This window comes from Spea bombifrons, chromosome 3 (genome assembly GCF_027358695.1).
Source record: "Spea bombifrons isolate aSpeBom1 chromosome 3, aSpeBom1.2.pri, whole genome shotgun sequence".
Lineage (NCBI taxonomy): Eukaryota > Metazoa > Chordata > Amphibia > Anura > Pelobatidae > Spea > Spea bombifrons.
Window position 1 is genome coordinate 52,016,057 of NC_071089.1, and position 23,993 is coordinate 52,040,049.

The following is a 23,993-nucleotide window of genomic DNA, read 5'->3' on the forward strand; positions in this document are numbered from 1 at the left end:
ATAAAAACACGCCATTAAAAGGTATATTAAAAACCCCCTAAATTACAGGCATAGATCACAGGTTGCACACCCCAAAGCCAGCCCTGCCGTCCACACTGCCCACACAGCAATCACGCTCCTATCATACCCAGGCAACCAGTAAATGCTAGTACCTAGGCATGATGGGACTGTGCTTGCTGTGATTGCTGTTAGCAATCACACTCCTATCATGCCAGGTCAGCCAGTACATGCTGGTACAGGATGGCTGTAAGTGATGTGCAGACCCCATACTGCTGGCAGCATCAATACACAAGGGGGGCAGCTAGCTAGGTTTCAGCATGTACTGGCTGACTTGGCATGATAGGAGTTTGATTGCTAACAGCAATCAAAGTCCCAACATGCCTAGGTTCCAGCACTTACACATCCAAGCTATCACACACACACTCATTCATTCACAGATTTATTCCCTCAATCACACATTCTCATTCAAACTCCCTCCCCACCCCTTACCTGCACTGCAGCTCCTCGACGCCGCTCACAGACTTCAGCAGAGGGCGCGGCCTCCCTCTGCATTCTCTGGTAAAGCACAGAGGAAGCAGGACTGGAGCAGAGTCATGTGATATCACGTGAACTCTGCTAGGTTCCGCTTCCTCTATGCAGTACAGAAGACCCTCCCACAGGTAAGTAGCAGGGCTTGAGGTGCCGCCCGCGTAAGATCGGTTGCCTTGGCTGCCGATCTTACTCGGGCCGCACCCTCTCTCTCCTCCGCGTTAAAAAAATAAATAAAAAAAAGAAAGAAAGAAAGACGGGATCCAAATTTGGCAGGGGTGCAACAGGGGGATTGCCCCCCCTTGCCCCCCTGTAGAGATGCCACTGCCAGGCACCCACACAAACATACCCAGATACTTAAACTAACACAAGCAACACACACACTAACACACCCAGGCAAACAGACACCAACGTGCATGCAGCTCACCTACCCCCTGAAGCCTCACCTGTGTCTCCAGGAAGTTAGAGAGATAGAGGAAAGTCCAAGTGCCGGGACATACCTCAGTCTAGCTAGGGGTGGGGTAGAGTATGGGGCAATGGTGGTTATCGTCAAAAAACAAAACACATACTTGTTTAGCCTTTGTCTTGGTTATTGTGTCAGAAATGGGTTTTTTCCTTTCTTTCACCGCAGTTTTAGAGAAGAGGTTTTCCAGTTCATAGAAATCTACATTCGGTTCAGTAACTGCTTCCCAGACAAGTGGGACACTGGAATCTCTAAAGATAATCAGAACCCAAATCAATACACATCAAAGAGAACCCAATTCAAATTATATATGTGTCACGCTACAGCTATTTATAATATTTTTTATTAAAATGATGAAACCAATAAATAACCATAAAGCCAAGATGAAGTATAGCGCCTTAATGATATCTCATGCTTAATATATTTTTATATGCACACACGATAAAGGTGGCATACTAAATGCACACATTTAGTTGTATCTATGCAAATTACACATTAGTCGCTAGTTTTCATTACCAATAGCTAATGGCCAATAGATGGCACTACAGTACAAAGTTACACATCACATGGACCAACCTGTGGTACAAGGCCTTACATTAATCCGACAAGAACATAATATAGTACACAGTCATATAAACAGTGACATTTCTAATTAGAAGATGCTAAAAGTGCAGGAAAAGAAAGTTACCTTCTACCATGAATTTCTATTCTTGTCCAGTAGAGAGGTTTCATGGGTCTAGTTGGTTCTATAGCTGCTTTTCTAGTTCCTCTATCTTGACTGATCGAAAAGAATCCAGTAGACAGAGGTGGAGTTAGGAAACCAGACACATGTGCTGAAACAAATGCAGACCCCTGAATGTTGGGAGGTGTTGGAGGAACAGAGCCAGGGATTGGTGGTGGTGGTGGCGGAGGAGGAACCAGACCAGACCCTGCGAAGGCAGCTGGAAGCGGAGGGGGTGGTGGCGGCTGAGAGTTTCCCAAGCTTGGCAAGGATGAACCAGCCCTCATTCCCAAAGGAAGAGGTGGAGGGGGTGGTGGCACTGCAACAGATGGTAGTGGTTTTCCCATTCCAGGTGGAAGGGGTGGTGGCACTGCAACAGATGGTAGTGGTTTTCCTATTCCAGGTGGAAGGGGTGGAGGAGGTGGTGGAAGATTCACTGCTGTTTGAGAAATACTCATGCCTGGAGGAAGAGGTGGTGGCGGCGGAGGTGGTGGCGCTATACCCATGCTGCAAGGTAAAGGAGGAGGAGGTGGGATACCTGAACTCAGTGTAGCATGGTTGAAATGAGGCAGGGGAGGCGGGGGAGGAGGAACAGAAGGGTATCCCATATTTACAGAAGGGAGAGGTGGAGGTGTGGGAGGCAGAGGTGCCAAATTATGTTGTGTTGTAATGGACAGATTAGATGGAAGTGGTGGAGGAGGCGGAATGCCTATGGAAGGAATTTTTTCCACCTCCTGACCAGGAAAGAGTATGTCACATGGAGGTTTGGATGCCAACACAGGTGTTGAGGTAGATACATGGCCAACACCCTCCTGCTTCTCAGGTGAATGATCTTTTGTTTCTGCTTCTGTGAAACAGTTTGAATCAAACTGTAGTAATTGTGGCTTTGGAGATAAAACCACAGATAGTTCAGAGCAATAAGTCAGGTGTGAATTAAGTTCCAATGTGGATGGAAGTGGTTTTATTGTTTTAGCTCCGTCAACTCCTTCAAGTTGCGATAATGTAGAAAGAGAAGGCACACCGTGTGTTAAATATTCCTCTACTGGTGATGTCTGTATTGATTTCCCTTCAACATTCTTCTTTAATTCCCCACCCTGGTCGACATGGTTTCCACTATACACCTGAGAACAAAACTGATTCTGGTACTGATTTGAGTCTAATGAAGCATTTGACTGTACGAATTGTTTTTCACGCTCTGCTAGCTTAGTCCTTAAATCTTCAATAGTTTGTTCAAGCTGCTGTATAATAATTACATGATCTTCATGAAGCAAATTGCTCTTTGACTCAGATTCCTCCTAAAGAAATATCAAAAATATGAGACTTTAAGAAACCAAAAAATTAAAACAGCATTACAGCGCCAAGGGAAATATTATACACACACACTATCTATCTCTCTCATATATACACAACACACACTATAATATATATATATATATATATATATATATATATCTCATGTGGAAATGTCACAAATAATTTTATATAGAATAATAATGCAAAATTATGTTAAATATTTTCAAAGAAGTGGTATTACAATTTCTATTATAGTGTTCTAGCTAAAAGTGAAATCTAAAACAAGTACATGCACAGCATGAACTGGCAACGCCTGATGATGAGAGTCCTGAAAATGCTAGTATTTGCCACTAAAATAATGTCTAATGCCTTAAACCGACATCATTCAACAATGTACCCACAGCTAGAAGTGTGAATCTGTAAATAAAAGCATATAAGCACAACGAAAGTCTTACATTCATGCAGCTGACCAAACTCTTGTAGCTCTGGAAAATCCAGAAGGGTATGTATAGGCAGGAAATTTTTCTTAATAATACAGATATTTTTAAGGAACTTTTCAGATTTTTTGAAAATACATTTTTCCTACTCAATATGTTTGCGTTTCTACCAGCAGAAGCTGCAGAAAAAGAAGTCTTCTGAAAAGAGGCAGAGCTACCCTGTATGTTCTACCCCCCCCCCCCAGACATTTAGGACAGTAGGTAAAGCACCAACAACAGTTCAAATTTCTCCTATAGAATTTCTTTCCGTCACTATATTGTGTTGTGATTTCAGTTATGGTGACTAATAAAGCACAGACCTAGGGCTGAAGAGATTTCTGTACATGACATTTAAACATTTATATAAAATACATAAAACAAACAAAAGAACAAACATTTTAGATGACAGATGAGGAGAGAGGTGGTTATTTTTAATTGTAAAGTATGTATGTTTCATGTAGAGAGAAAAAAAACCTAAAGATATATATTACCTTATGGCCATTTAACGTTATTTCCTCCGTTTCTTCGTGAAGTTTAGGTTCTCGTTCAAGCACAGGCTCCGGTTTAGCTTGGAGAAAATGTTTAAATGTTATTTTTAAATAATTTATTAGCATGTATTCTGGAAAGTTTGCTCTTAAGAACATATGTTGGGTAAACACTATGAATTGCTAGTTATTTTTGACACTGGATCCCAAGGACTGCCTCCCTACAGTGTTGCATTTGCAATCATTATATAATATGTAGACATCATAAAAATTAAATTAAAAAAAAAAGTTTTTAAAAAGGGACCAACAATGAATACATAAAGTTCTTTGTAAAAGCTTTGATATACTCTTACCCAATCTTTAGCGGGAAAGCACTACCATTAAGATCAACAAGAGCGCTTTCAGCACTACCGCACAACCCCAATAGACCATGGATTTTTAGTGCATGCCACAGCTGGCTAGCGGCCAGTTTCCCCACCTATGCGATTAAGACTAGTGGAGACCAGTGAGGTTTGTCCCTCCTAAAAAGGACACTGGTCCATGTATGTGTACACATTAAGAGGACCAGGATATCATTTCTTAGGGCACTCAAACAAAGGTGTTATGCAGAGTGACAACAATAATGTGAGTTTTTCAAAATGGTATGGGTGCAGCCAAAAGTTTTTATCGGCAGTTCACACATATGTGATCATAATGATAATTAGTGCCTATATTACCTCATTAGCTCCATTATGTAGGGGCATAAAATAAATACATTGATGTCCGCTCCTACTCCAAAGCTTCTGGAGCCATTCCCACACAGGGGGGGACGGGGGACACAGAATAATAAAGTATTTAGGATGGTTGTTTCCACAGGTAATGTTTAGATTTTGTTGAAAAGGAAAAAAAACATTTGCTTGTACAAATGATGTGTATATAGATGCTTCTATAAATGCAAATACTGCAAACAAGTTAAATATATTTAATAAAAAGTATTCTGAACTGTAAAACAGACTTGACAGAATCAAAGTTTTAAAACAAATTTCCCTTTTCTGTTTCAAGGACATGTGTTGACGGCATCAGTTAAGATGCACCAAACATGTATCTGGCATTTAATTAATATTATCAGTCACTTTTAATGAAGGTCAAAACTGCACTGCTCAGTGCTGGAGCAAAGAGTTTCATTCACTGGTTTTTTTTTGCTAAAAACACCCATAAAAACGCCAATAGCGCCACCTGGCGTTTTTTTTGTGGAAAAACGCAGCAGCCAGATGTTAGCTGTTCTTTGATAGGAAATCGCAAAATGCCATTTCCACTTGGCGTTTTTCTGTCTGGCGTTTTCTCAGTCCTCTTTGGCGTTTTTCTGCTTTTTTGGGCTCTGTGGCAGTTTTTCAAAATCGCAGCATGTTCACACTCTGGCGTTTTTTGCAAGGAAATCATGGTGTTTTTCTCCAATAGAAGTCTATGGGAGAGAAAAAACGCCATGAAAAAGCCATGTGGGTTTATTGTCTTGGCGTTTTTTATGGCGTTTTTTCCACAGTTACAATGCAGAGGATGGACCCAGTATCTGTGTGTCCTACGAGAAATAGGCTGAAAACAAACAGTTTCATACAAAACAAAGTCCTGGACTGGTTCATATTGAATTTTACACCATTTGGAACAAACATGCCATTACAAACAAACATACCCGACGCATCAACTGGATCCTGCGTGCCAAAAGCAACAGCAAACAATTTGCACCATCATTTGGGGCCAATCTTCCCAGAGGAGGAGACATTCGAAATAAAGCATGCCTTACAAACCACAGAAAAGAGACAAAAGGGTCCGCCGGGGCGTTTAAGTAGAACTCTACCAAGTAAATGACATCAGGAGAGGGCAGATACTTGCCATTTATCCTAATCCCTTTTAGCTGGGTGAAACTTCTAACTTGTAAAGGCTGGAAAAACTGCCTAAGGTCAAAAAAAGCAATTTCCACAGAAAGGCTAAAACGCCAGAAAAAACTCCAGAAAAAACGCCAAAACGCAGGTAAATGCAGTGGCAGTTTTCTTGGCGTTTTTCATTCTTTTCTTGGCGTGGAAACCTAGCCTAAGAAAGCCAAATGTACAGAAGTCATTCCAAGAGAGAAACTGGTTTCTGTCTCAAAATTACAAGAGCGTTGTAAATATAACATTAAGTTAAAGATTCAGTGGGAGTTTATTAATTTATGCCGTAGGTGAAATTGGAGATTTTGCCGAGTTCTCTCAAGTACTGTAGTTAGAATTTGTCAAAGGCTGAATCTTCATCCTTCCACCAGCCCATGGAAACGGTACCATAGTAGCAGATTTCAATCTTTGCCAAATGCGATGACTGCTACAATTAAATAAAGGAACATGGAATCTGTAAGGAGGGAAAGTTTTAATACTTATTTTGATCCTCTACCTACCGCTAGGATTATTATGGAGGCCCACTGCAATTCTGAAATTATATGCAAAGCTTTGTTTTAAACCAAATCCCTGAAAACAAAAAAACAAAACACCGATACTTTATTCATCTCCAAAATTCAAACGGGAAGCAAAATATACCTGTGTCTGCATCGGTTTCCTTGGAGACCGGAGGCCATGTTGTCGGAATTCTCTGTGGAAAATGACCTTCTAAGTAATCCAGAGAATGAGTTGGTTGATTAACAGCAGCCCACGTGTAAAGCTGGTCTTGCTATTGAACAGGGGTTATAAAAATAAATAAAATAATTAAAAAAAAAATGGGGAGGGCGGTAAAATGAGCATTTGAGACACAGAAACATCTGAAAATGAGTTAGCTACCAATTAATAGGCCTAAGGGCAGTATTATTATAACATTGTGCAGCTTTATTGTTCCATTTTTTTCATTGGCGTAATGAACTAACCTCCTCAAATCTGTAGACCTGTCTCTGTGTCAAAAATGGGTCACATCTAAGCAATGTTACACCACAGGAAATTATTTCCTTATTATAAATGCCTTTAAAATGGGAACTCCCACCATTTTTATTACTATTAATAATTGTCCATGGGATGCTTAATTGTGATAAAAGTTAATGCTTTCCTGGACACCTTTTAGATTTTGGCCACATTCACTCTTGAAGGCTCTTTTTGTACCAGACCCATACAGGCCGAATTCAGCATGGCTGTACAGAACATAAATCCTAATGTGGGGACCACACAGGTTTTTTTTCCCCCAAAGCCATTTTTTTTTTTGGAATATCTTCTTTTACAATGAAAAATAGTATTGTTATGACATGGCATTCAAACTATATAACATGAAGACCTTTATGAAAGATGCAATGTGGCACAAATAATACCAGTTACTTAACTTTTCCATTTGCAGTCGGTGCTAAGGTACAAAATCTGATTTGGTGATTGCTCTCCCAGAGAGAATTAGAGATTAGTTTTTTGTGTTGATGGTTTCTTCATTTATTTTGTTGCATGTTGTTGGTTTTAAATAACAAATTTAGTCTTTTACTGAATAAGCTGTACTTTTATTTCAAGCATATTTTTATATAAACTGCATTTCATGTTCCCAGTGTAACAAAATGGATTTAAACATTTGTAAAACTACTTTTTCTTTAGATTACATCTAAGCCTCCGATCTGCTTAGTTCAGAGACTCCTCCTGAACTCCCAATATTATATTTGCCTTATTTGTGGCAGAAGACTTGAGCCCTGGTGTCGAATAGTTGGGGCTTAGCAGCAGTTTCTTAGTGCGTCTCTTTTACTAACTGGGGGGGGCAGGCTTCCAAGACTGTTCCTTTAAAACCACGCAGGATTATTTCCACCCTCTCTCTCTGAAAAGACAAAGGGGTTACACATAATCCTGTTCTGTCTATTTTCATGGAGTGAGAGTTTCCACAACTGCAATTCTTGGACCAGCTTGGAGAATTCAAAAGTTTTACTGTAAAGCATAAAACCCCCCCAACTTTTCTTCAACTCAATTCACACCCAAGAATGCATGCATAGGCCTCTTAGCCACTAGTAAAAGGAACACATCATTCTTGAGAATAACAATCCATTCTTCACATGCCCGAACTGCAGGTTTTTCTGAATTAAGGTTTGTGTACAACTGGCTGCATAAATACTAAACAGCAAGGGAAAAAAGAAAGGTAAAGAATACATAAAAACTGCAAACTTACATTGAACGTAGTTGGAATCTGGGGTGCACTCTTACTGCACTGTTCACGGAAACAGTCACTGAATGGCAGCAGTAGGCCCAGAGCAATAATCTGAGAACATAGTTTTTCTGCTTCTTCTGGTGCATTTGACTGTTGACTAAATAATTTTTCCAGCAAAGTGCGACCTGCGTTGAAATAAAATATTTTAATGTAAGCTTTGGATAACCCTTGCATAGATACTTTAAGATATATAAGCGTGTGAGGTTATTATATGTAAAAATATACACTACATAGACAACAAGCATTGGTGTAATGGTCACATTTAGGACGACATCACATTCTAACTACATAGACATGAATACGTAGTTGGCGCCCCCTTTGCAGCTATAAAATTGCTTCCACTCTTCTGGGAAGGCTTTCCACAAGATTTTGGAGGAGTTTCTGTGGGATTTTTTGCCCATTTATCCAGTAGAAAATTTGTGAGGTCAGGCACAGATGTTGGAAGAGAAGGCCAGGCTTGCATCCTTTGGAAGCTGTTATAGCTGCAGGGGGGGGGGGGACCAACTACATATTAATGTCTATGTATTAAGAATGCAATGTCATCAAGGTCCTTGATGGTGTAATGGTCAAGTGTCCCAATACTTTTGTCCATATAGTGTAGATATACAAAATATATGACATACCACACTTAAAAGAAAAAAATATTTCCTATACTGTATTATACTATTCAGCACATACAAACATTTGTAAGACAGTAGAAGGGAGATGTATGGGACCTCACAACTACGGATTATACATATTCTGTAGTAAGGGTACGAATGGCTTCAGATTTTTTAACACTATAAAACTATACAGACAACCTCTGTCACACCTGTATTCTGAACAAAGCAAAAACAAGCCAGGGCATCGTGTTTGTAAGATCAGAAAGATAGATGCCACCTTCAAGTAATTAGGTGGAAGATCTGGCAAATTATCAAACTCCAACTGAAATTTCATAATTTTTCCCTACAACAAAATAGCCCACTCACATCTTTCCATTGTTAGTATCACATTCCTCAGACATCATTCACTGCCAACATTCCATCTAGCTAAACAACTATCCAGCAACACAACTGACGGAAGAGAAAAAGGAGACAATCGAGTAGTGTTAAAAATTCTTGGCTTTTTATTAAAAGTATGATGACTTTCTACAAGCTGCACAGATTTAATGCTAAGAAAGCTGAGAGAAGTTCTCACCGACTGAACTATATATTATATAGGGCTAACTCAGATGGACCTTCATAATGCATTAACTGCAAACTGTCCTGCAACCCTATGCTTTCGTGATTAAACCCCAAATTCCTGCCTGTATGGGTCATATCCGTATGCATACATTTTATCTAAGCAGGTGTAAAAAAAAAAAAAAAAAAAAAAAAAAAAAAAATTTGTTTAGTTATATTGATGACAACTTTTAAAAATCAGCTTCATATATGTATCGTAATAAATATTAGAAGAAGTCTGCTGTCCAGGACAGTGATCACCAAGCATCTCTTAGAAGTACATTTGGTCTCTTCACATATATTATATATATTATATATACACAGTATCTCACAAAAGTGAGTACACCCCTAAGTGGAAATGTCCAAATTTGGCCCAAACTGTCAATATTTTGTGTAGCCACCATTATTTTCCATCACTGCCTTAACCATCTTGGGGATGGAGTTCACCAGAGTTTCAAAGGTTGCCACAGAAGTCCTCTTCTGTTTAAGGATGCCCCACAGATGCTCAATAGGGTTTAGGTCTGGAGACATGCTTGGCCAAACCTTTACCCTCAGCTTCTTTAGCAAGGCAGTGGTCCTCTTGCAGGTGCTTTTTGGGGTCGTTATAATGTTGGAATACTGCCCTGTGGTTCAGTCCCCGAAGGGAGGGGGATCATGCTATGCTTCAGTACACATTGGCATCCATGGTTCCCTAAATGATCTGTAGCTCCCCATTGCTGGCAGGCCCAGACCCCGACACTCCCACAATGCTTTACTGTAGGCAAGACACACTTGTTTGTACTCCTCACCTGGTTTCCATCACACACGCTTGACACTATCTGAACCAAGTAAGTTTTATCTTTGTCTCATTGGACCACAGGACATGGTTCCAGTAATCCATGTCCTTAATCTGCTTGTGTTCAGCAAACTGTTTGCAGGCTTTCTTGAGCATCATCTTTAGAAGAGGCTTCCTTTTGGGACGACAGCCATGCAGCCCAATATGAAGCAGTGTGCGGCATTTGGTCTGAGCACTGACAGGCTGACCCCCCACCACCACTTCAACCTCTGCAGCAATGCTGGCAGCACACGTCTATTTCCCAAAGACAACCGCTGGATACGACATTGCTATGTTGAACTTCCAGTGACCAGTACGAGAGAATGTGAGAGCGATAACACCAAATTTAACACACCTGCTCCCAGTCACACCTGAGACCTTGTAACACTAATGAGTCACATAACACCGAGGAGGGAAAATGGCTAATTGGGTCCAATTGGACATTTCCACTTAGGGGTGTACTAACTTTTGTTGCCATGGTTTAGACATTAATGGTTGAGTTATTTTGAGGGGACAGCAAATGTACACAGTTATACAGGCTGTACATGCACTACTTTACATTGTAGCAGAGTGTCATTTCTTCAGTGTTGTCACATGAAAAGATATAATAATTGATAATATTTACAAAAATGCAAGGGGTGTACTCACTTTTGTGAGATATATAATGGAGAGTAAGATTTATTTTAATTGGAATTGCCGGTTTACCTGGCTGCATAAGTACAAATTATTTTATGCCCAGAACAGGCTCCCCAGTAGCCATCACAAATTCAATAATGCTGGTATTATAACTGCTACTTAGTTAGTAAGTAAAAGGCATTTAAAGCATTTTCTTGAATTGAAACACCTACACAAAATATAAAAATACATTAAATGCTTGCAAGAAACATAGATGCAAAACATTAACAAGTGCATTAGGTCGGTGAGTTTTAGTGAACAAATAAATGCGACAACTTCATGTACACAAAAAATAATTGTAACTATAGCAACAACATATCAGCGACTGTTCTTGTGTCACATAACAATTAAGTGTTCCTGTCAAACTTTATGGATAATAGAATTATCTAGAGCAGACCTGGGCAAAGCACGGCCCGCGGGCCACATCCGGCCCGCTGAATAGCTCGGACCGGCCCGCAAAGAGTGTCCTGGTGACTCACCAATGAGTCCGGTGTCCCCCCCCGCCCCGGTCACTTACCTTAAACTCCTGTGTTGGAAGCGTTTGTCTCGGGTGCCGGCGCTTTACGCTGGGAGCCGGCATATGACGTCAGACGCCGGCGATCAGCAGTGAAGCGCCGGCACCCGAGACAAACGCCTCACGCTTCCAACACAGGAGTTTAAGGTAAGTGACCGGGGCGGGGGGGGGGAGATCCTGAGAAGGGGGGGTTAGGGAGTTAGAGGGGAGATACTGAGAAGGGGGGGTTAGGGAGTTAGAGGGGAGATACTGAGAAGGGGGGTTAGGGAGGGAGGTCTTACTGTGTGTGTGTGTCTTACTGTGTTTGTGTGTGTGTGTCTTACTGTGTGTGTGTGTGTATCTTACTGTGTCTGTGTGTGTCTCACTGTGTCTGTGTGTGTCTTACTGTGTCTGTGTGTGTCTTACTGTGTCTGTGTGTGTCTTACTGTGTCTGTGTGTGTCTTACTGTGTCTGTGTGTGTCTCACTGTGTCTGTGTGTGTCTCACTGTGTCTGTGTGTGTCTCACTGTGTCTGTGTGTGTCTCACTGTGTCTGTGTGTGTCTCACTGTGTCTGTGTGTATCTTACTGTGTCTGTGTGTGTCTCACTGTGTCTGTGTGTGTCTTACTGTATCTGTGTGTGTCTTACTGTGTCTGTGTGTGTCTTACTGTGTCTGTGTGTGTCTTACTGTGTCTGTCTTACTGTGTTCATAGCTTATTCAGTTATTGTAATAAATATTTTAGCCCGTTTTTTAGCTCAAAATATTTTTTCCTTTTTTTTCTCCTCTAAAATCTAGGTGCGTCTTATCAGCAGGTGCGTCTTATAGAGCGAAAAATACGGTATGCACTCCGAAGCCTTGTTCATTTTGTTCACTTCTGTGCTGTGCTAATAGTTATTCAGGCCTTACTTATTCAAGCACCTCTACCAATGACGTAGGCTTGAATAACTTTATTAAACAGCACATAAGTTAACAAAATGGACAAGGCTTCGGAGTTTGTAGTTTGTAGAGGTCTGGCCCTCTAAAACCATTCCAATTTCTCATGTGGCCCCATGGGAAAATTAATTGCCCACCCCTGATCTAGAGTAAGGGTAACTTTGAACAGTACTTATGGATAATGTTGCATTTTAATGACAAAAGTGTACGCTAACAAGAACTATACGCAATTTACACACAAACAGTAAAGCGTGGCACACTGCAATAAATTAACACATCACACTCACGGGTCCTACAAAAATTGAGGATCAAGGATAGGTTCGAGTGATTTCAAGAATGGGGAGCTTATCCAAAACAGAGGAAACCGGATGGTGTAAAATATTTCCTACTGTTTTGTCAATATTTCGGAGATAGAAAGAAAAGCACTGGGGCCCAAAAGAAAATTTTTTTTTTAATGCATTAGGCAGGCAAACGTGTGTGTTTCATAACACTTTACAGAGGCATAATTAGTCAGTATCTACTCTTGTTAGGCAAGCACATGACAGAACAGAGAACTGGGACTGAAGGGGCACAGCCCTCACAGCACTAAGCCTGCAGTTTACATGTAGAAATCGGATAGGAATTTTAGATACCATGTCATACTTACCCATAGTGGGAATTTAGATTTTACAGTGACATCACATCTGCCCCCCCCATTCAATGCTGCAGGCTGAACATTTTATGCAAATGTACACTACATTTCCCTTGGTCCCCAGGGATGATCAACACAAGCAGGACTCTGTACTTTGCAAGTATTAAGACATAAGCCTCTGGGACTAAAATTTTGCTTTCTCCAAAGTAACAAGGTATTGGAGGTCACAACAGCAACTTACAGCTGCCACATACAGCAGTTTTCCACATCAAATCACAGTATGTAAACTCTGCACAACAAAAAGACCAGCACATTCGCAATCATACATGAATACCAACAATCTAGAAAGCAAACGTTTCTTACCTGTGAAGACATTTGGAAGGGTTGGAGCGGGGACAAAGCCACTTGATGACTTCCTCGAAACACTTGGCAGGCTTTCTGTACACTTTCTCTTGCCATTTGGTCCATAAACTAGGAAATCAGTTGAACTCCCTTTCCTTAAATCTTTATTTTGGTCCCCGATCAATTCCTCCGTCCAGTCGGCAGATCTGCTAATATTTCCTGCCAAGCTACAAGACCTCTTCTTACTGCTCATCAAACTATCACGCTTAAGGAACTGGCCCTGTTTGCGATTTAACTGGGGGCTGTGGGAGGGCGATCCAAAAGGAGAATGATTAGGGGAGCTTAATTGCCTGGTGGTGGTTTTGATGTAACACGGCTTAATTGTGGGGTACGGTTTAACTCCATTACTGTTTGAGAAAGCTCGATGCCGGCTGTGAGTCGCGAACGCAGCGCTCTCAGGCACATCTGCTGACAACTTGTGATTTTCGCTTGCAGAGAATAAGCCATCTGTCTCATCGGATACCGAGGCCTGATGGACCGGATCACTCTCACCAGCATCGTCAGTGGATACGGCATCTCCATTGGTACTCGGCACTCCCGTATCCTCCACAAACACAGGGCAGGCCTCTGGACCAGCTGTAGGAGGACATGCCTCCTCGCTCTCTGCCTCCCTATTGGCTGACGCAGAGGGGACATCTACCTCACTTGCGGGTACCTGTATCTCCCCTGCAGGACTTTGAGATGCCTCTTTTCGAATGGCTTCTGGTGTAGGTTCACACGTGACCCGGTCATCCCTTTCAAGTCCGGCAGTCTCCCCATCCCGGTGCTTTTCCCGTGCCTCCGCTGCGCCCTGATCCGCCGGGAGCTGTTCAGCAGCATCCAAAAACAATGTTCGCGAAGTGGCAAGAGGCCCTCCCATGATTTTAGACAGGAGCTGATCTGCGTCATTTTCCCAAGCCCCTGGCTGCGAGTGCTGAAGCTTGATGGCCTGCTGGATGTCAGAAAGCAAATCGTCTTGCTCTGTGGCGGAATGGAAGCTATAAATATCAGTGTCAGAGCCCGAGCTGGCCCTTTGTCCTTCCTGTGCTTCGCCAGTCACAGCAGCAGCAACCTGGATGTCACGGGGGATGTCAAAATGATCCCCATCGGTATCAGACAGCCCCCCTTCATCTGCCGATATGCTGATGTCGGGGGTTTTTGTCGCTACTGAATAGGCACTGTCCAGCTCTCCTGTGTGCAGAGCCTGACTCCCCAGCACATCCTCCTTGGAACCACATGTGCCATCTTTGGCCCTGGACAGCGTTTTCCGAATCCTCAAATTGGAGAAGACAGATGCTCTAGAATCAGACTTGCTCTTTTTCTTACCGGGCTGCTCACCGCGTTTCCCCAGTGTCCTCTTGCCTCCTTTCTTTGTATTTTCTCCATCTTTGGGCCCAGCCTCTGATCCTTCCTGGACATCACCTGAGGCTTTTTTAAGCTTTCCATCCTGATTTCCCATCTTCCTCAGTAATCTGCAGTTCCTAGAGCACAAGTCATTACAATGCCGGAGTGCTGCAGAACAGAGGCTGGGTAGAAAGCTGTATTTCTTTTTGTGTGCAGAGCGAGGTGCGAACGTTTGCTGCGCTTCTCTTCCATCTGCTGCCTGTGTGCATAATGAGCTGCTTTCAGGGTCCTCTAAAGAGACATGCTCAGTACGGCTCTGCACTTTGCAGACAGCTCCTTCCATAGGCTGCTTCTGGCTCAGCTGCAGCCTCATACTGCACAGGCAGCCTCCTGCTGGAAAGCTAAAGCTGGGGCCGGGTGCAGTGAAACTGATTTCTGTAATTGCAGGGGTCAGGATTTCAAATGTATGAATAGATTGCATTGTGCATCAGAGAGAATCCCACAGCTTGATCTCCTATAAAATCAAATATAAACATTTTAAAACACAGACATAGATGCATAATACCCTTACCCCATGGTTAATAAAACATTCATTGGGAACTAGTATGTAAAAAGTAGTTTTTCTAATATACATAAAAGCTATGTATAGTAAATTAAAAATGACATCTTTAATGTGAAGTTACTTTATCTTGTAAGTGGTCATCACGTATTCTTACATAAAACACAATAGAACAATTTTAGCAGTAACCCTGGTAGACCATAAGAGGATTGCACATAAGCAGAAGCGAAATCCAACAGAAGGGCGAGAAGATCTTTAATAGTTTAACTACATGGATGAACTTTTTTTTTTTGTGTGCCTAGCGAAAAAAAAGTAGCCTACTGCATTGCCAGTGTTTCGTCGTCAAAGTTTAATTTTAGAAAGACTGAATGATGCCGATTTTAGACCAGTAATATTTAAAGAACTGAATAGAGATTAACATGAACAATAAGCATATCTACGGGAGGACTCCACCTGCAAAGAGCTTCACTATTTGCCTCCAAAAATGGCCTCCCATCAGTAGGTTAAAATAGTGCAGTTTTTAGCATATGTATGATTCCCCCTTCCCTTATTCAATAGAACTATACCACTTTTTTCATTTTTAGGACAAGCTTGGACATTTTCAAAACATGTTTCATGCTAAAGACAAACTGGGATACTTTCAGGTGCATGCATTTTTTTTTTTTACTTAGACTGGTGCACCAAACACTGTCTCCCTGTCATGCTTCCTCTGTAGACTGATATAAAATCATGGGGTGCATCAAAAGGGGCATGGATGCCCACGACAAGGAAATAATTCTACCATTGTACAAGTCACTAGTCAGACCACACATGGAATACTGTGTACAGTACTGGGCACCAGTGTACAAGAAAGATATAGTGGAGCTGGAGAGGGTTCAAAGACGGGCAACCAGAGTAATAAAGGGAATGTAAGGACTACAGTACTCAGAAAGATTATCAGAATTAGGGTTATTTAGTTTGGAAAAAAGACGGCTTAGGGGGGACTTAATAACTATGTATAAATACATAAGGGGGCAGTACAGAGATCACTCCCAGGACCTATTTATACCCAGGACTGTATCTATAACAAGGGGACATCCTCTACGGCTGGAGGAAAGAAGGTTTCTACACCAGCACAGACGGGGGTTCTTTACAGTAAGAGCGGTGAGACTATGGAACTCTCTGCCAGAGGAAGTGGTAATGGTAAACTCAATAAAAGAGTTTAAAAGGAGCCTGGACGTGTTTCTTGAAAGCAATAATATTACAAGTTATGGATAGTAGATTAATAGGGACAGAACGTTGATCCAGGGATTTATTCTGATTGCCATATTTGGAGTCGGGAAGGAATTTTCCCCCTGGTATGGGGCAATTGGCATCTGCTTCATAAGGGTTTTTTGCCTTCCTCTGGATCAACACGGTAGGGACACAATATGTATATAGGTTGAACTTGATGGACTTTGGTCTTTTTTCAACCTTATGAACTATGAACTATAGTTTCCACCACCATCACTGAGCTACCAGAGCCATTATAAATATATCATGACATTCAGTCTCTGCTATGTTTAAAAATTACTTAAGGGTTTATTCCTACTAGTTTGTCGTATATCTTGATGGTCCACTCTCCTGACCTCATAAGCCATCGAGAACAGTTCAGAAAATGGCTTCTATGACGAGTACAATCTTAATGCCAAATCAGAAACAAGCTTGATGATTTCAGAAATCTTTGATGATTCCAAAATAGCATTCTTACATTAATCCCACTGGGTTCGAGATAACCCCTCCAAACTAGGGGACCCCTCCAAACAGGGAGCTCAACCACAGGGTCTGAAAAATCTGCAGAGATTGCCATGTTTCAATACTGCAATATCCAGGACTTCTCCAAAGTGATTGCTTCAAAGACTGCACTAAAAAGGGTGCCAATTGCCACAGCTGGGCTCCTGCTGTTGTATAGGCTGTTCCCAAATTAAAATGGGTCTTCTTTGTAGCTACTGTTCTCATCCATCCAGATCCAACCCAGTCATTTATTTTGGAGGTTTGATACCTCCAAGAAGGAGGAACATATAATGGCACTTATCCCTGTGGGTTCTTGAAGAAAGTCAACACCTGAGAGGAACTATGACACTGTGTATCATGAACTATTGGCAGTTGTCCTCACACCAGGGGAGTGGAGACATTAACTCAAATACTTACACATGCTAGCATTCTGACTAATCATAAGAATCACCAATATTTAAGCAGTACCAAGTGACTAAACCTGCTACAGGCTAGATAGACTCTCTTTTTGCTATGTTTGCATCATCTCAACCATTCTGGCATCAAAAGTTTAAAAGCAGATTCCCTCCTTTCACAAGATTTCAATCACAGAGACAAAAGAGTACATATTAAACAGTCCCCACAGAATGCATTGTGGAATCAGTCACTAGTGCTCATCATGGACAGCATATGACTGGCACAGGCTACCATCCCCAGTTATATTCCATCTGGCTGACAGAAACATCCTTTAAAAGCAAGGATCATCTCTAAGGCCACCGGTCATCTAGGTTGTGACTGGAATAATCCGTACTCTGACTGGGTACACCCGCCAGAAGCTGCTTTCTTCTCTCCATAGCCACCAGGAATACAAGACTTAAATCTCCATGAGAAGCTAGCATCGAAGACAGCAGGAAATACCACTCGTCAGGAACCTCAGTGGCACTGTAGCATAGCAATATAGTGTTTTACTGTCCTGACAAGGACAGCACCAATACTAACACCAAAAACAAGACAGAACTCTTATTGAGGTTAAACAAGAGCTGACTTTATTGGGAACAGCATAGATATTCACACACAACATAATGGGATCAGGAGTATAATCCCATCAATTAAATGACAGCCCGTCACCTCCATACAGTTCTACGGCCAGCAATACCAATGGAGAGCTCAGGGTCCGAGGATGCTATGTTCCAAAAAGTGACTTGATTCAACATCAGGACCCTGAACAACGGAGTCAGAAACGTCCCCGGGAATAGTATGTGCGGTAACTGGGCCAGAGTTCCATAGCTGCGGCTGGGTAAACCCCAGTCCAAAAGATGGACAATAAAACCAGGGTTCCCAAATGAGCTCCCTCTCCATAACCACCTCCAAGTGTCGCCTACCACCAGTATAGTGTAAACCCAAAAGAGCGACATGGTGGGATAACGGGTGTCAATAGCAACACAGCTCCAATTGTCGGCAGTCATCACGTGGTTCCTAGCCTCTGTATAGTTCCATTAATTTGCGGCTAGGTCCTGGTCAGGTACATTGACCGTTTCTGGGCACATGGAGTCCCCTTAGCTGGGGGAGTCTGGTTAGGGAAGACCAGACGGGGTTTTTGGGTCACCCTGTGCCCCCTCAATGAGCACAGGGTGACTTAGACGTAAGAGAGGACTGGGCAGGCGGGAGTCTCTGCAGGAATCCATCAGTGCCCTCTCCCAAACATATCTACCCCCATGTGTCCTCAGCTTCGGGGGGTTAATGTGGCATTGGTGTTGCTTTGAATGTAGCTTTAATTCCCAAGACCTTCTGATTTTACCAATTATGTGGCTGCTTGTCAAGTATGTACAGCAATAAAAACATCCCCAGTCTCGACCTGTGGCTTACTTCTGCTACACAACAGTCCTGAGTCACATTTAACTATGGACTTACTTAAGGTTGGAAACTTACCACCTTCCAACCTTAAAACAACCCTTGGAAAATACCTGTGAACATGTATCATTTAATTCTACCACTTGGCCTTTCCCCCAAAACTATGCCAGTAGGTACAATAAACCACCCGGTTTACAAATATGCCCAAACAATGCTTTATAAAACTGGAGAGCTGCCTTGTCCAGTCTGTAACTCCTGAAGCAGGTTTAGTAACTGAGTGTGCCACAACAGCTACAGAAATGGTAGCCTGTTGACTACCTAGGATGAATAAACCCCTTTAAAACATCATATACCACTGGCTGCTAATCGGAGAGAGGAGGGACAGCAGGCATGTCTCTAATTTTCATGGACTCGGAGGGTGCCCTTATTTACGCATTGCCAATATAATGGTTAATAAGCCCAACAGTGTACATTATTCATAACAATCCTTGGCAACTTTTGGTCACTCAGCTATACATGTGTGTATAAATATGTCACCGAATGTAGGAATGCCAATTGCATTTTAAAACTACTTGTCAGAATAAAGTAACGGTTTCCCTGACGTCGTAAGCAAAGAAAAACTAAATATCCATCGCCTTCCATCTGTACGATTTATTTAAGCTTGTGTTGTACATCTCATTGTACCAATTAAACATTTGAGGTGCCAACACCAGACAGCCAATATAGTCCTGGATAATGGTGAATAAGTGCAGTGAGGCATCTTAAAGCATTGATCCAGGTAGTGCATAATCTCCCAATATATTAACTATGCATCCAACATGGCCAACTCAGCTGTATCTCTCTTATTTGTTTGTTTTTTTAAATCACCCCTCACCTAGAACTTACCGATTAGTGCTAAGCATTATTTGCATTGGTTTTAACCCCCTCCCAAACACACACATACTCACAGTGCAGGAATTAATCCCATTGATTCTAAATGGAGGACTTTCCTGACACTGATTGGGACCACTTCTCCGAAAGGCGAGCGCTACAAAATACTTTGAATATGCATTATTCATTGGTGGAATTGTATCAGACACTTCGCTATCCCTTTAAAGCTGCACTTAATACATAAAAACTCAGTATAAATTAAAAATATATAAATAAAATATATTTGCGCACAAGTTTGACATGCAGGTATATCAATGTCTTGGGGTGTCTGCCCCTTTTAATATGCCATAATACTCTATGGCAGCATAGAAACAAACTACAAGTTTAGCTTTAAACTATTCAGTATATCTTTCTGGCGCTCAGAGGGCTACAGCAATCAGTGAAACACAATACTAATAATATCCTGACTGCATTTAGCAGACAAAATACTATTAATGCAGATGACTTACCGAATTCACTCAATTTAAATACCTGGTTCTTTTGGGTGTGCTGAAATCATTTTAAACCATGTTAACAAAAGAGATATTTGTGCTGTACTTCTATGGGACTGTGCAAAACACCCTTTCCAAACTAGACATACCTGAAACCACTCACAGCTGTTTAGATTACTCTTTTGTCTGACTTAAATTACTAGGGAGGTGTTGATTTTGAGAGGGTGTGGCAACACTCAAACAGAGGAGTTTTTACCAAATGAATTTGACTATTTTACTACAGATGGCTAGCACCAAGCCACATGCTTCCAGTTTCTACCTGGATACACATGATGAGTCCAGAAAAGTATGGCCGAAGGGCATCTTAAGTAATGCCCTGTAGTACGCGGTATGTACAAACTCACAGGAGGGAATCTATTATTCGGTTGTACGCTTCCATAATCAAGGGTAGCCTTTTCCAACTGCTGTCTTGTAGCATGAGAAATGTGTACTTTTCTTCTGTTCATTATTACGTACATTGTGAAATATGAAAGGTTGGACGATGGACTAGGGAAACTGGCTACCAAATATGGATGTATAGAGGACACTGCTGAAATATGATGATTCTTAATGAATACTGGTAAAAAAATGGTTGAATGGCTTTAGTATGTAATGTCACTAGTCAATAAGGATCGTGTAAGAGTTTAGAGGTCAGCAACACGTATCCAAGGTTGGTGGCTCCATGGTTGATTTCCATTCCTAGTCTGGTATTGGTATATTTTCAGTGTTTTGCAAATCTCTTCCTCTGATTCCCCACAGGTGACCCTGCTACGGGTGTTATTTTAAATTGTGTGGATAATGTATCCAAGGCCCCTGTAGAAGCAACTGTGTCATACTGCTAAGGGGTTAATTCACTAAGCCTTTATCTCCTTTACTGCACTATTCATTCTAAATGGCCAGTACTAGCAACTAGCTTATATATATGTATATGCGCCACTGTTTAAACCTTTACCACTTCTGCTGGAAGGTTTTGTCACTTTTTTATTACCACCTTACTTGAAGTGATTCTTCTTCATGTTACATTCTAAAATTTTAGACTGTGATCTCTTAGTCTAATCTTTCTGTGAGGCAGGCCTTCTCGTCATTGTTTCCTGACAAAACTCCTGGATACTCCAAAATCTGGTGGAAAGCCTTCCCAGATCAGTAGAGGCTGTTATAGGTGCAAAGGAAGAGGGAACTCTATACTAATGTATACAGAGTGAATATAGGTATGAGAGGTGGCACGCAAAATAAGTCAATATTGAAATAATACATATATGAGGTGCAAAACATCTCCTAACCGGCGCCCAACAGGTAGCAGAATACACAATGTAATTGTAGGAGGTGCGCACAAAAAATTAGAAAATGCTACCACAAAATATTGGTTTGCCATACAGAAAAAATGCTTTATTAAATAATGTATAGAAATAAGAAAAGTGAAATAGGCATTATGGTAATGATAAAAAAGCATAAATAAGATTGGTTGTGTAACATTTATGTATATAGATTTTTATTGGTAACATGGTAACAGACAACACAAAGAGTATGTCTGTGACCAATCACAGGGATGACATAGCCGCAGATGATGACAATAAGAAAAAGTGAAGTCGCATTCAAGTCTTCGAGCCCTCTATATAGATAGATATATATATATATATATATATATATATATATATATATCTATCTATCAATAGCGAGAGGGAGGATGATACACTGGGTGTCTCTAATACTGAGCTGTTTAACCCCTTAAGGACAATGGGCGGTCCCTAAACCCATTGAAAACAATGCATTTTGAGCCCGTACATGTATGGGCTTTGTCATTAAGGGGTTAACATCTTTGTAGACTTTTGTGCACCTCTTACAGCAGAAAACCCAGAGGTCATAACATTTCTGCACTGAAGGACAACAACTAAAAATAAGTGCAAGATCTCTAAAGAACATCACACAGGTTTGCCAACCTGTGAAGAAGAAGAGAGAGTCGCACAGTTTGATGGACAAAGGGCGAACGCATGATGGAGTCTGAAGAAAAAGCACAAGGCACACCATTTATTCTGACATCTGTATATATGTCTGTGCTAAGTATAAATAAAGTTGGTGCCTTACACTGCCACCTATCGGTGAACTTTGGCCGTGTTTCTGTCAACTTCCTGTTCCAGGTTATTTCACTGTAAGCAAGTCTGAGGAGAAGAAAGTTAGAATAGTTATGAGCTCTCCCTTTTTCTTACACACAGGCCTTGGAAATATAAGTCTGTAAGTAATTGTTTTAAATGATAGTATATACTTTCACTTATTTAAGTACTGTTTCATGTTGGTATATATTATTTTCATGTCAGTAAGGTGAGCTTGGCTAGCTAGGCCTTTGTTTTCTGACAGTTGACATTCAGATAGCCATGTATGCCTGTCACTTGTATGTATTGTAGTTTGAAAATGTGTACAAACAATGTTCTAATATATGTTCCTAATTCTGTATATTTTGCAGTTTTACAAAAATAAAATCAAATAAAAAGTCAGTAAGAATCCAAACAGTACCCTTGCTTCCTGGGTTTTTATTGAGAAGTTGTTCGCTGTCTGCCAAACCTTGTACTAGCAACACATCATGAGGGCAGAACACCATTGTTTATCCTGTACAAGAGAAAAATTTGACTTAGTAAAGAATTGAATAAACAAGAATTTGGCATTTATGCAAATCTATACCACCTCATACCAATATCCCTTCTTTATGTCGGATTTGAGAATACATTTTTGAGTCATTAAACAAAAAATAAATGTATGTTGTGCATTTTATCTTTGTTGACATACAGTATACTTTTGATGCATATTAGAGAGCAGTTTCTTAATTCAGCACATTACTCAAAAACTCTTCATGGGTCAGTGGAATCCCTCTTTTGGGATTAATTTTGCTACGTCCTTACCCAACGCTTCCAGAGGAAGTTCCCAAGCTTGTTGGAGGCATGAATAATAAAGACCAAATGGTGAACTTTTGGAGTTATTTTTGCAATGTCCGGACCCAACATACCTTCTAAATTTAGTATTAAAAATGACTTTGAGAGGTAAAGATCCAAGCTCAGTGGAGGCCTTGCATGGCAAATGGCCCATGATCATACACACTATCAGATGGAAGGGCAGTGTAAAACACAGGCAAATAATAAAAATAATAAGAAAAATGATCAATAATACAAAGTATTTTTTTATCTGGAGAAACTGCAGCACAAGTGTCCACCAAGGTCCAGTTTTCAGACCACTTTTGGCTGCGTAAAGCACCCTATAAGTGGCAAGTGCTTCCATAAAATCAATAAGTGCACCTTCTATAAATGCAGGGAGTTCTACAGCTTGAAGTTGGTGACTATAGTGTACAGGCACAGTGGAAAGTAGGAGGTTCAAGTCAATGGATAGACTCTTGTTCATTGTATACTCCAATTAACAAACAGTAAATTCAGTTGTTTCAGTTATAGACACCCCAGATATCTTCATGTGTGTATTAGGGAGCTACTTTTAGAGTGTTCTATTTGGAAAGGTAAGGTCATTTCCTTTGTAAGGGTAGTGTGAGGAGAAGAAAACAAATTCAGGACAGAACTTTAACCCCTTAAGGACCGGGCTCATTTTTCGTTTTCTACCCTGTGGGACCGAGGCTGTTTTGACACTTTTGTGGTGCTTGTGTTCAGGTGTAATTTTCTCCTCACCCATTTAGTGTACCCACATAAGTTATATATTGCTTTTTCAGGACAAGATGGGCTTTCTTCAGATACCATTATTTTGATCGTATCATCTTATTTACTATAAAAAAAATAAAAAAAACATGGTGAAAAATTGAAAAAAACACATTTTATGACTTTTATTTGAAAAATCTTTTACTCACCTAAATAAGCAAGTAAAAAAACTA

At 41.0% G+C, this 23,993-nt stretch overlaps 1 protein-coding gene across 2 annotated transcripts in view; it reads right to left on the reverse strand.

The window, feature by feature from the left end:
* FMN2 (formin 2) overlaps positions 1-14,956 on the reverse strand; it is a 33,348-nt gene extending 18,392 nt beyond the window's left edge. For both annotated transcript variants that reach the window (XM_053458738.1, XM_053458737.1), the window contains exons 1-6: positions 13,232-14,956; positions 8,086-8,249; positions 6,507-6,636; positions 3,973-4,049; positions 1,680-3,007; positions 1,098-1,242 (exon numbers count right to left, since the gene is read on the reverse strand). In XM_053458738.1, the coding sequence (XP_053314713.1) occupies positions 1,098-1,242; positions 1,680-3,007; positions 3,973-4,049; positions 6,507-6,636; positions 8,086-8,249; positions 13,232-14,936 (3,549 nt within the window). In that variant the 5' untranslated portion in view covers positions 14,937-14,956. The remainder of the gene's footprint in view (positions 1-1,097; positions 1,243-1,679; positions 3,008-3,972; positions 4,050-6,506; positions 6,637-8,085; positions 8,250-13,231) is intronic.
* Positions 14,957-23,993: the final 9,037 nt, after the last annotated feature.